Below are 12,448 nucleotides of genomic sequence, written 5' to 3' on the forward strand. Positions count from 1 at the left end.
CAACAAGATCTCACATGATTATATTTTGATAAAAAATCATAAATTACTTTTATAATATATCTAAATTACTTTTAGATTTCACTAAGTTACTTCTTAAATATAAAAGTAAATTTAATAAAGTTTTAAAGTAATTAACATATATTATAGAAGTTACTTTCTTTTTGTTATAAGTTACTTCTATAGTATATGTAATTACTTTTAGGCTTTATTGAATTACTTTTATATGTCTAAGAAGTAACTTAGTGAAATCTAAAAGTAATTTAGATATATTATAAAAGTAATTTATATTTTTTTAATCAAAATATAATCGTGTGAGTTCTTGTTATAAAGATTTAATTGTTACGAACACAACGGTGTAATCGAATTGTAGATCGGATGAGCAGTTTTAGAGAAAATTGTATTTGAAATATAGGTAGATAGTGTCTATCATATATGAGACAAACCAGCTACCATTAGCTGTGTAGTTACGCCCATTACAAAGAGAGTAACCGAACAGGTGATACCGACAAGATCGTAGTCGAGGGATTCGATGAGATCTCCCGGCGAGTTGGCTCCGTGTACTCCGGCTTCGTAAACTTTGGTGGGTGTGTTGGCGATGAGATGCGATGCCCTTAGCCTCTCCCTAGGGGTCCCTTTTATATCGTGGGATACCTTGACTCTCAAGTAACACTTGGAGATTATGTAAACCGACATGATATACTAGAGATTTTACCCTTTTCGAGTAGTACTTCGGTAATCCCTTAACTCGTAGAGATATCTCCCATAATTTGAGGTGAATTTCTAACGGCGTATACGGAAACCAACCGTATACATATACGTGAGAGTATAACTTATTGATATATTCCATAAGTCATAGGACAGAGGTTATCCTTATCCGTAACCCTGACAGATACACGCGATGAACTGAACCATTAACCCATAATCAATTGGGTAATATTTTTTAAAACTTGTAACGAATTTAAAGTAACTTTTCTATAAAATTATTTTCAAAAATACATTGTTTAACAACTCAGAAAAAGCATATATGACGAGAATTTATTCTCTCTCTGGTCCGAACGAACGTAGCTTACGACTGGACAAGGTGGCACGTAGAAAAGCCCGTGGACCGTGACACATTTTAACACTGACATCGTCTCAATGAAAAAGTTAAAAAATGTAGATGAAATCCTTTCTTTTCTGGTTCTCCTACTTCTTCCACGCTTTCACCGGTGACGCCCGTCGACTCACCTTGGGACGCTAGGAACAATCTTGCACTGTACTCCCTCCATTTCCAAAAAAAAAAAAAAGATAAATCCCGGGTTAGTGTCCAACGTTTAACTGTCCGTCTTATTTAAAAAAAATTATGAAAAAAATTAAAAAGACAAGTCATACATAAAGTATTAATCGTGTTTTTATCATCTAACAACAATAAAAATACTAATTATAAAAAGATTCATAAAAGACAGATAGTTAAACGTTGCACACAAAAATTTAGTGTTTGTCTTTTTTTTTTTTTAAGTAAGTCTAACAAAAGCGGGTCAAATCCCTTCCAACTTCCACCTGCCAAACGTCGTAGGAGTATGGCTCCAGAACACTTCCGTAGAAAAACCGAGAAAAGAAATATAAGTCATCGTTCTCGAAAGCGACTACTACTGCCACTACCACTACCACCACCACACCGCTTGTCCCTGACGTCGCTGGGCGATCGATCGTGCGATATGGAGTGTACTCCTATACGCTTCGGGGCACAGGCGCACAGCGCGAATGTGCGTCGCACAGAGAATTCCAGCACGGCCACCACCTGCCCCCCATCTGGGCCGTCCTCGCCACGGCGCGCACGCCACGCGTACGTAGGCCGGACCACGTGACCTCAGCCGCGACGCACCACGGCGGCCACCCCTCTAGCTAGTACTAGCGCCTGCGCTGCCCTGGCTGCGCCACGGGATGCGGGTTTCAAAATTCAAAACTCGCCCACCCGTCTAATAGTACCAAACACCAGTTGACAATCTTGTCGCCTCGCTGCACTAGGCCACTAGCACAGCGTAGCGTCGTCCCGTCCACTTTTGAAAGCTTCAAAGGGGTGATGACAAAGAGATCGACCGGGGCGCGCACTTCTTTCCCCTCCAAATAAGCTCGTCCAGTCCAAGCACACAAGCCATTCCACCGCTCGCCGTCGCTGTCTCCCATCCCATCCCATGCATCACTAGCGGATTTGTGGAGTGGTTGCGCCCCCTGCGAGCGAGCTCTGTTCGTACCGCGCGCTCCGGTGCGGAGTGGTTGCTGGCCGGCGAGGCGGGCGGACGGACGCGTCGATGCGCGTGGCAGTAGCTGCGTGCGGGTGACGAAGCAGGGGCACTTGCTATATCCGTCGCCTCTTGGCGGAGGTGCGGGATTCTGCGCGCAGTACGCGGCGGCCATGGACGCGTCCTCGCCCTTCAGCTTCCACGAGCTCAGGCGGCAGGCCTCGTCCTACCTCACCGACAAGATCCGCTCCGCGCGGCTCGCGCTCACCGATGTTACCCCGACGCAGCTGTGAGTGGCTCCTTCCTCGATCGATCCTTCCCCCGTCTTGTTGTTCGGATAGATGTCACCGATCCGTTGTTCCATCGTGTTCTTGATGCTGAGGTTTTTGTTGGTATGGTCCAGGATGACGGAGGAGGCGACGAGCGGGGACGCATCGCCGCCGAACGTGAAGACGATGAGCCTCATCGCGCGGCAGGCGTTCGAGATCGACGAGTACGTCAGGATCTCCGACATCCTCCACAAGAGGTGAGCGATGGACGTGCCTAGCTTGCCTCTCTTAACGAAGCCACCCACACGCACGCTGCGTTTGTGATCTGCTCGTTTGTTGGCTGATCGATTGATTCGGGGGCGGGAAATCTTACAGGTTCGCGAGGTTCGACAGGCGGCAGTGGCGTGAGGCGTACAAGGCCCTCCTCCTCCTCGAGCACCTCCTGACGCACGGCCCCCGTAGTGTCGCGTTGGAGTTCCAGAGGGATCGGGAGGTCATCGAGCAGATGGTCTCCTTCCAGCACATCGACGAGAAAGGGTCCGTTTCAATTCTTCGTCCCGACTCGATCATATCTTCTCCTGATGTTCTCTCGCCCTTCTTTCTCATCACCGATGGTTTCTTCTTGAATCCGAGTTGCAGTTTCAACTGGGGGATGACGGTGAAGAGCAAGTCGGAGCGCGTGCTGAGGCTGCTGGAGCGGGGCCCCTTCCTGGAGGATGAGCGTGAGCGTGCGCGCAAGATAGCGCACGAGATCAAGGGATTCGGCAGCTTCAACCTCAGCAGCGCGCATGCGTCGGGGTCGGCGGCGGCAGCCCTCCGCGCGGCGGCGGTGGAGCACCAGTGCTACGGCCGGAGCAACTCGCGGTACGAGGGCAGGTGGAGGAGGGAGGCCTGCGTGGACGACGGCGACAAGGAGAACCTGCTGGTGGTGTCGATGGCCGAGGCGGAGGCCGAGGCGGCGGCGGAGGAGCCGCACCACTACCACCACCCGTTCTACGGCTTCGGGCAGCAGCGGCCGGAGGCGATGCTGCTCCTGAGCCAGTAGTGATCGTTTGGGTGGATGGTTCTTCGTCGATCGCATCGTTCGTTGGTTTGTGATGCGTGAGAAAAAATCCTGTAAAGTCAGTGGCTTGCTGGCATCCTCTTTGTGATGACCCTTTTGTAATCGTCGTCCTTAATTTCAGTTCTGATTTCTGAAACTCTAAAAATGCCTGATTCCCTGAGCTCATAAACACACGAAGAAAGGAAATTTCGAGAAGTTGGAAGCTTCAAGCTGGCAATTGCAGGCAAATACACCTGACATGAATCCGGACAGGTACAAGGATCGTGAAAAGACATGCGAATGGATGAACCGATGCAGTGAAATTCTCTCTGCTATACTCCAGAGTCCAGAATGTGATATGCTGAACTGATCAGAATCAGACCTAGGCCTGGTTTAGGTCGTGTTTGGGAAAAGTTTGGGAAGAAGTTGGTAGTTTGGAAAAAAAAAGTTAGGAGTTATATGTGCGTAGAAAAGTTTTGGATGTGATGTGATGTAATGGAAAGTTGGGATTTGGAGGGAAGTTTGGTGTCCTTAGGCTGTGTTTAGATCCTAACTTTGGATTCAAACTTTCAACTTTTTCTATCACATCAACCTGTTATACACACACAAATTTTCAGTCACATCGTACCAATTTCAACCCAAACTTCTAACTTTGGAAGGAACTAAACACAGCCTAAGTTCCCAACTTTTTCTTCAAACTTCTAACTTTTTCATCACATCAAAACTTTTCTACTCACACAAACTTCCAACTTTTCCATCACATCGTTTCATTTTTAACCAAACTTTCAATTTGTAAAATCAATGTGTGTTTTGATTCTTATTCTGTGATAAACAATTGGCATATGTGATTATTGGTTTTGATATTTGGAGATTATCGTCGAAGTGGTTTTGGAGATAATCAATTTTCAGGTGATGATCGGATTCACTGTTATTTCATGTGACCGGTCCGACCGGGCGGTGTATGCCGGTCAGACCGGTGGTGATCGAGCGGTCAGACCGGCCGGCCCGTGGTCTGACCGGCCGACGCTGTGTTGGTTTCGGTTTCGAGTTGTTTCTTTGGATATCCGTGATTGTTTTATAGTTGTGGCTCTAGATGGATATTATACGTATGTAATACTGTTGTTTGCTACTAATGAGTCAAGTTGGGGATAGCTTGGTCTCGGAATATGGTTTCTTTGTTTGTTTCATGTGTAGGTGACTCGATGCCTCGAGAGAGTATTTGCGGTGATGGACCGGGAGTCGGCTTGGTGGTAAGACGATGTCCGTGGTGGTCAGATATCATGCGGGATACTAAGGCTAGAGTTGATGCACATGGTTGGTGAAGATTCCATATGGCATACAATGGAGGTATTATGTGCGTATGGGATGCGGAGTCGAATTTGGAAGGAGTCCAAATTTGGTACGATTGGTTATGTAAAGTTTTTCTTATACTAGAGGGTTTCCTAAGGTGTTTAGGACTCTTAGTATGAGTTTGGTTCGTGGCTTTAGGCTGCCTACCTCATGTATAAATAGAGGGGGAGCGTGAGGCTTCCCGGTATCGCTTATTGAGTTGCTAGTTTAGTTAGGGTTTCGAGTTTAGTCGAAATTTTTGTAAGGAGTGCTATTAGTGTACTTTGTAAACACAGAGAGAAGCAATAAAGTTGTGCTTCGATTTGTGCTTCACCGGGTTTTGGCAGTCTAACCGGCGACTCACCGGCGGCAAGGCGGCGGTCAGACCGGCTAGGGCGAGGCGGTCAGACCGGCGGCGACTTCCCACGCGGCAGGCAATCTTCAGGCGGTTGAACCGAGTGATCAACATCGGTCAGACCGACGGCGCGAGCGCGGTCAGACCGGCGGATCAACTTCGGTTAGACCGATCTACATCGAATTTAAGGGTAACTTTTATTTCCGCTAAAAGTTTAGGTTTTTGGGTATACCAACCATTCACCCCCCCTCTGGTTGGCTTAGTTCTTGTGTTTCGATCCTACACAATTTTAGCGTGAGCTAAACTCACCCCTAAGCTTGCTGATTAATCTGTGACATACGAGTATCAGAAAACTCTGGTTCGTGCCGGACAGTTCGGCGTTCGTGTTCCATTGCATTTTCTTTGGCCCAAGTCCCACTCTAAATTTTATTCTAACCTAGTAACATCATGCAAATACTTAAACTCTTCACTAAACACATATCTACAGCTTACCTTTTCTCTGTCACTTTTACATGTAAACTGTTCGTCATTACCACTTGACTAGTTGACTTTACCATACCATCAAATATTCCAACAATTATCAGTGTATTCAACGCTACATACTAGCACTCTATCTGAAAAAAAAAACACTACAGAGCACTCTAGTTATTACTTCCTCCGTCCCATAAAAAAACGAATCTAGTATTACATGTGACATATTCTAGTACGATAAATCACGTACTAGAATATGTCACATCTGATGCTAGGTTGGTTTTTTATGGGACGGAGGGAATACTCCAGCTACTTGCAAATAGAAAGGAGGGCACAAAAGCTCGCGGCAGAAGGCAGCTGCGGTCTATAGGTAACGCGTAGCAAGATAACATGAATAGATTCCTCCAGTGCGTGCATCATTCCCAACTACTGTACATAGTGCACCCCTTTTTGACTCTGCTATCATGCACTGTTTAATATGTTATCATCTCTTATCCTACCCCATAATAAGGGGCCCTTCGACCCGCAGGATAGGAAAAATATAATAATAGAAAAAACATAGGAATTGAAGTAGTATGATTCTTCAATCCCGTTGGAATAAAAAACATTGGAAAAGATGAAATGTGCCCTTTGATAGTGCTATAGGAAAAAACACATGATTTCTCTTCCAAAGAGGTCAGACCTTTTTCTTTTTTTTCCTGTGAAAATGAACTAAAGGGATGTAATCCTTGAATGTTTCCTTTCATTTCCTATGAATCAGAGGCATCCATAGGAAATAATCCATAGGATTGTGAATCCTACAAAAATCAAAATCCTATACTGATCCTTTGATTACCGATCCTTTGAATCAAAGGAGCCCTAATTACTGGAAAATGGCGTAGAGAGTGTATGCCTGAATTATGCGATGTTCTGTACAAGATCCTACCATGGGAGTACTAGATTTCCCTCACAAGTACAGAATTCAAACCTAAGGTTCAATAACAGACTTTTCATGTCATGGTCACCAAAACTCTACAGCGCCACAATAGCACGCGATGGAACTTACTGGAGCTTAGCATTTTACCTCCGACATCACAATAGTACTGTGAAAACCGGCTATGTAAAACACTGACCCTATTGATTAATATCGTCAATCCTCACAAGTGTTCAATATCCACACAATTGTTTAAAAGAAATGAAATGAACGTGCCACAAGGATTCATTGGTAACTCACCTATTGAAGGAACCAGGCAAACTTCTACTTCCTTCCGAAACAGCTACTCCAGTAAATGGATTTTCCTCGGCTGGTCCCATTTATATCATTAACAAGGGCTAAGAAAGAAATAGGAAAAAATAAATCAAGCAGAAATATCAGTTCTTTGAACCCTCCCACAAAAAATAACCCCTAATATAAAGATCACCGGAAGCAGGTCACCTCATGTACAGATCTTGCTGCAGCATGGCAAGGCCATTCTACTTGTACATTTTCACTTTGTAACCATCATACAAAAATAGACAGTACAATAATATGCCTGCAACCATGTGACCACGAACTAAATTCCACTGTTGTATCAATGAAGAGCCTCTGACATCAAACATGTCCTACCAATTTGGATCATCTGAAGTTGCTCCATGCTTTTGCTTTACCTAAGAATTTTAACATGTGGCATGTCTAAGACATCTACTTTCACATCTTTTCAAGTCAATCAAATTCACAGTACAACAAATCTCACAAAAACTGTAACTGCTAATCCAACAAGAAAACAGAAGCAACTTTCAGTTTTCTCTATGAACATAGAGTTCTAGACTACTGAATCAGCACATTCTTGACCTAAGAAGATTGGAATTAATGGCTAGATAGCATGTTACACTACAGTCACCTGATCTTCATTTCGACATTTAGGGCATGTAAAAAGAGAGGGGGAGGAGGCTACTATATCCACTAAGAACACTTATGTCAGCTACCCTTGTATTATTGATCAAAATTTGCAGATTGAAAGAACCTCATAATAACTATGCATATCTTCTTCCTTTTTTTTTTTCTTTTTGTTGATAAAAGTACAGGTAATCAGGAATTTTAGATGCACAATCCTTTGATGGAGTATGTATAAGAAGTTCAGAACTCCATTAAGCTCATTTGCAGGAATAGGTTACAAGAACTTACAGAAAAGAACATTCCATATTCCTACTCTAGGATTTAAGTTACAGAGATAGGTTAAATGATCTTACAGAAAAGATGAAGCTTCAGACAAGGAGCATGAGAACAAAAATCAAAAGGTAAAAAATATTAAAATAGATGGGCACCTTCCATTTATTCATTATTGCTGAAATTCAGTCTCAAGACTGTACCCACCCCCCCCCCCCCCCCCCCCAAAAAAAAAAAAAAAAACTGTAGCACAATAGGTGACAAGTGCATGCTGCAGCGCACAACAAAGAACAAGATATTGGTGTTACACTGTTTTCTACAGCATATGCCGGTTTTTTTCTGACAAGACTTCAGAATGTGAAATTGAAAACATAGATACAAATGCCTCTTGATTTCACTGTAGGCTATAGATGGACAAGTCCGCAACAATAAACTAAACCAGTAATTTGCCACTAATCCAACATACCTATATGCATTATTGCTAAATCTTATCTTGCCCAAGAACCTAGGTGTTCCAAACGACTCATTACTTTGATCTTTCATAAATATCACCTCATTTGTTTTCATGACATGAAGACACTCGAGACATATGATAAATATTGAACTTTTTTTAGTATAAATATTCTCCGCAATCTGAACAGTATATTTCAGATAGGCAGGGTTTTCTATTCTGCATTCATTTCTTCACTCTTCAGTGGTACAGAGGATACACTTTTACTGAAGTAGTTACAAGTTTAATGAATAGTTACAAGTCTATGACAAACACATCGCATCCAGTATTAATGCTGAATTTCCAAGACGCTAGTTTACAAAGAAAGCAGAAAATGTGCACGTCATTATTTAGAAAGTTTGACATTTCAACCATGGCTCATCTCATGGATATTATTCAGAAAAGAACTTGATGGGTCCCATGGCTCATGTAAAGTACGCATGAGCTGGCACATGACCAAACGGGTCCAGAAACTAATCGAATAAAGATGGGCAACCTCAATAGGTCCACTTTCATGGACTCTAGTGAAACTACATACAAAAGTTTCATGCACAGTGGTCCCTCCCCAAAAACCCACCAGCCATTATGAACATGAAACACCACAGAATGTTAGGAATAGCCGCACATATAAACTGTAGCTACCAGAGGCATATACAAGTTACAACGACTCATGTTTTTGGTCGACATGTTTGGATAACTGACAGACTATTTGGATATGTTTAGACGTTAGACTAGCAATGCATGACAATAGCACCTAGAATTTCAAACTCTTTATTGGGATGGTTTAAATTCCCTCAAATCTCTACCAAACACAACAATATACAACTACCTAACTTGCATGAAATGAGCAATACCTGATAGGTAGTCACAAGAATCAGAACACCTACCTATCAGTAAATTCGCAACCTGGTATACAATGCTGCTAAACTTCTTCTCTTCAGATCTTAGGGCTGCTAAAGTTCATATAGGAAGCTTTTGGAGCTGGGGCATAAGCTATTTAATTTAACTGCAAACCAACTTATCAGATTTCAGTTCACACGCTATGAAACTAGCCAAATGATCAGCAAGGAGTACGTGGTAGGCCACCCTATATGGTTAGATAAAAAAAGGGATAATTGAGCATATGCCACCCTAAATGGTTGGTTTATGTCCTCAACAGAAATTTAACGGTGGAAAATCCTGACCAATCAGCTAAAGGGTGGACATGTGTTCAATTTGTCTTCAGGGAATAGTAACAGCAAGCGCAACTAGAGTCCGCGTCATTAGCAGGAAAGAGGAGTGAGAATCAAAAACAGGGGTAGACAACCAGGCCACCTCCAAGCTGGCCAGCTCATTCCTCACGCTTACCACCTATCTATCAATCTCCAGAACCCTGACTCCAAGACTTCAAGTCCTTGATAAACAAAATACCAGGCAAATGCATGTCTTCAAATTCTTCTGCACCTTACCTTAATACAAAAGACACACAAATCGATTCCCCAGTAATCCTCAGTTCCTCACACCAATTCCCCAGTAATGCTAACCCCAATTGGACTTCAGTTCAAACACAGACTGACCTGATTAGAACAACTATGAACATGCTGCTGTTCGTTTTGGAACAAGTAGGTTTCATAGGTCTCTCTACACATGATATTATTTCGTTAAAATTAATAAAGAAACTAGACAAATTGCTACTGCTTTTGCCCCTATAAAATTCTCTACCCATCACATTCCCGTAGTACACATTCTAAAATGGGGAAAATAGTAACAGAAGAACAAAAATTGAGCAAAATGAAGCGAGCAATGGGTAACATCCGGATCTCATACCAGAGGTAGTAGTAAGAGATGCAGATTTAGGAGCACCAACCGTATACACCACCAATTGACAGCCCTTGCCGTTGACAATGCTGATGACGACTCACTATCAGCGCCACCCCGCAGTGCTGGAGGTGACGACAGTCTCGTCGGCGGCGTCCGCACGTTCTCGGCAGCATCTGGCGCCATCGCGTCCGGCGGCGGCGCCATGACGTCGCTATCAGCACCGCCCCGACCGAACATTTCCTTGGGCAGTAGAACCTTCGAGACGGCAAACACCGCAACGGGATTTTGGTCGAACACCGTGCGGGTGATCGAAGCCTGCACGATGCCGGTGTCGATGGCGACGGAGCCATTGACGCGTGTGATGTTTAGCGTGAACTGGCCGGCCTCGAAGCGCTCGGTGGCGAGCGTGGGCTGCACGGGGTTCACGATGGACTCGAGGGAGCCGAGCGGATAGTACGAGTGCAGCACGTGGAAGCGAAGCACGGTGGCCTTGCGATCTGCGGGGAGGGACTGGAGGCGGTCGGTGGCGGGGAGGTCGGCGAAGGCGTCGTCGGTGGGCACGAAGACGGTGATGCCGGCGCCGCGCTCGTCTGCCGTGAACTCGTCCGCGACGCCCGATGCCTCCAGCATGGAGGCAGCAACGTTGAACCCCCGCGCGTCCGCGAGGACGTGGGTGATGTTGACGCCACCGGCCGGGCGGCTGTCGGAGGCCGCGACGTCGAGCCCGGAGGGGACGATGAGGCCACCCACCGCGAGCACGCTGAGGTTGTAAGGCACAGCGGTGACGGCGCCGAGGACAGTGGCGCTCGACCCCGGGAAAGGCGCCGGCGACCGGACCACGACGGTGGAGTTTCCCCCGACGGTGAGGTTGACGGCGCCGAGATCGGAGGGCGCGCGCCCGGTGGTCTGGAACAGCGTCGTCACGAGCTTCCCGGAGGCGGGGAGGCGCGCGAGGTCAGAAGGGGAGAGGTACTCAAGCAGGACGTGGTACCGCAGCACATCGGCGATGTCGGCGCCGGAGGCCGCCGCGAACGCCGAGGGCGAGCGCGGCAGGTTGTTGTTCGGCACGGCCAGCAGCGTCAGCGACGACCGCGCCGCCAGCTCCCCGGCCACCGGGCTCGACTCCAGAAGCCGCGCGAAGTCGGCGAAGCTGGGGAAAGCCGCGAGCGCGGCCGTCACGTTCACCCCGGCCGCCCGGGACGGCAGCACGGCGAGAACTAGAAGCAGCACCACCCCGAGCGCGAGGCCGCCTGGCTCCGGAAGGGCTCCCGCTCCGCCCCGCATCTCGCCAGCGGGGGGAGCAACTGGGGTGGTGGGTGGGGGACTGAGGAGTAAGCGAGGAGAAGAGGTGCCCGAGGAGGAAGGAGACGGGGAAGAAAAATATTTTGCGCGTGATTTTGGTTTTAGATTACGGGGATTTTTTTGCTGTCGAAATGCGATAGTTTACGCCTTTCTTTAAACGGTGGACTTGTTTTGGGTGTGGAATTAAATGGTGGCGTCGCAGCGTTGATGGGACGATGTGGACTCCTGCTAGTCTACTACGCCAGCCAGCTCTTTCCCACTCTCCGCTACCAGGCGCTTTTGCCAACTTTGTACCATGATGCACGTCGCATCACGTGTGCCTTGGTCCTATTCGACAGAATGGTGCGGATTGAGGCGTCATTCTACCAACCAAACAATTAAATACGGACTTTGCTCTTAAAATACTTCGAATCAAAGGATTAACTATATGAACTAGTCCATTACTGTAAATTTCAAAAAAAAAAACTAGTCCATTACTGTACCCTCAATTCAGGATCAAAAATATTTCGAAACTAATGGTCTTAAGATTCGACATTGTTTTGGTCCTGGGCGGTGTTTATTCTGTTGTGTGAAAATGGGGCACGTGAAGGGCGTAGTGAAATGGCAGCGGTTACCTTTCCCTGGGTGGAAATGTAGTGTGTGTATTACACTCAACCTGACCAGAACAGCAAGATATGGCCGAACTTTCCTCAGGTGAGGTATCGTCTTCCGGACCACTACGATAGCACGGTATGTTGTGACGCCTGTTTGAGAAGCCTTGATTCATTCAGTACCAAAAGGCACCTGGCCAAAAATGGGTAACTGAAACAATGAACGGGCAAAAAGGCGAATCTAAATCCGTCAGAGAGATTTCACGAGATGCTCGACTCACCAGCTTCCTTTCACAAGTTATTGTCGTTTAACGGGGATGATGCGAGCGGCGTACATAAGCTACAAATGGGGCATGTGACCCGCCTCGAGCCCCCATTGACAACCTGCAACTGACGCCGGTGAATGCTTGTACTCGATAAGCTGAAAGCAAGACGGCCGTGGAAAACGTACCG

The 12,448-nt window shown here is 46.1% G+C and overlaps 2 protein-coding genes across 5 annotated transcripts; one reads left to right on the forward strand and one right to left on the reverse strand.

Annotated features, from left to right (window-relative positions):
• Positions 1-1,025: 1,025 nt before the first annotated feature.
• Positions 1,026-11,518, reverse strand: LOC127760654 (fasciclin-like arabinogalactan protein 4). 4 transcript variants are annotated; one of them, XR_008015116.1, is made up of 3 exons: positions 10,150-11,514; positions 6,902-6,999; positions 1,116-1,262 (listed from the first exon to the last, which is right to left on the reverse strand). XR_008015116.1 is itself a non-coding variant. In XM_052284941.1 (2 exons), the coding sequence occupies exons 1-2, from the start codon at positions 11,385-11,387 to the stop codon at positions 1,118-1,120; spliced, it is 1,383 nt and encodes a 460-aa protein (XP_052140901.1). In that variant the 5' UTR covers positions 11,388-11,518; the 3' UTR covers positions 1,026-1,117. The 4 variants fall into 4 exon arrangements, 2 of the variants coding, with proteins under 2 accessions (XP_052140901.1, XP_052140902.1); XR_008015117.1 differs by having other exon boundaries at positions 1,122-1,253; XM_052284941.1 differs by lacking the exon at positions 6,902-6,999 and having other exon boundaries at positions 1,026-1,262; positions 10,150-11,518.
• LOC127760656 (uncharacterized) lies at positions 2,015-4,151 on the forward strand. The gene is made up of 4 exons (XM_052284944.1): positions 2,015-2,511; positions 2,626-2,748; positions 2,867-3,028; positions 3,131-4,151. Exons 1-4 carry the CDS (start codon positions 2,396-2,398, stop codon positions 3,534-3,536), a joined length of 807 nt encoding a protein of 268 aa, XP_052140904.1. The 5' UTR covers positions 2,015-2,395; the 3' UTR covers positions 3,537-4,151.
• Positions 11,519-12,448: the final 930 nt, after the last annotated feature.

The sequence above is a fragment of the Oryza glaberrima genome, chromosome 1 (genome assembly GCF_000147395.1).
Source record: "Oryza glaberrima chromosome 1, OglaRS2, whole genome shotgun sequence".
In the NCBI taxonomy this organism is placed as follows: domain Eukaryota; kingdom Viridiplantae; phylum Streptophyta; class Magnoliopsida; order Poales; family Poaceae; genus Oryza; species Oryza glaberrima.

Coding starts and splice junctions, on each gene's coding strand:
- LOC127760656 (XM_052284944.1), top strand. CDS start 2,396: ATGGACGCGTCCTCGCCCTTCAGCTTCCACGAGCTCAGGCGGCAGGCC. Junction 2,749..2,866: donor TCCGACATCCTCCACAAGAG/GTGAGCGATGGA, acceptor GAAATCTTACAG/GTTCGCGAGGTTCGACAGGC. Junction 3,029..3,130: donor CAGCACATCGACGAGAAAGG/GTCCGTTTCAAT, acceptor TCCGAGTTGCAG/TTTCAACTGGGGGATGACGG.
- LOC127760654 (XM_052284941.1), bottom strand. CDS start 11,387: ATGCGGGGCGGAGCGGGAGCCCTTCCGGAGCCAGGCGGCCTCGCGCTC. Junction 1,263..10,149: donor GTCAATTGGTGGTGTATACG/GTTGGTGCTCCT, acceptor TTGGAAATGGAG/GGAGTACAGTGCAAGATTGT.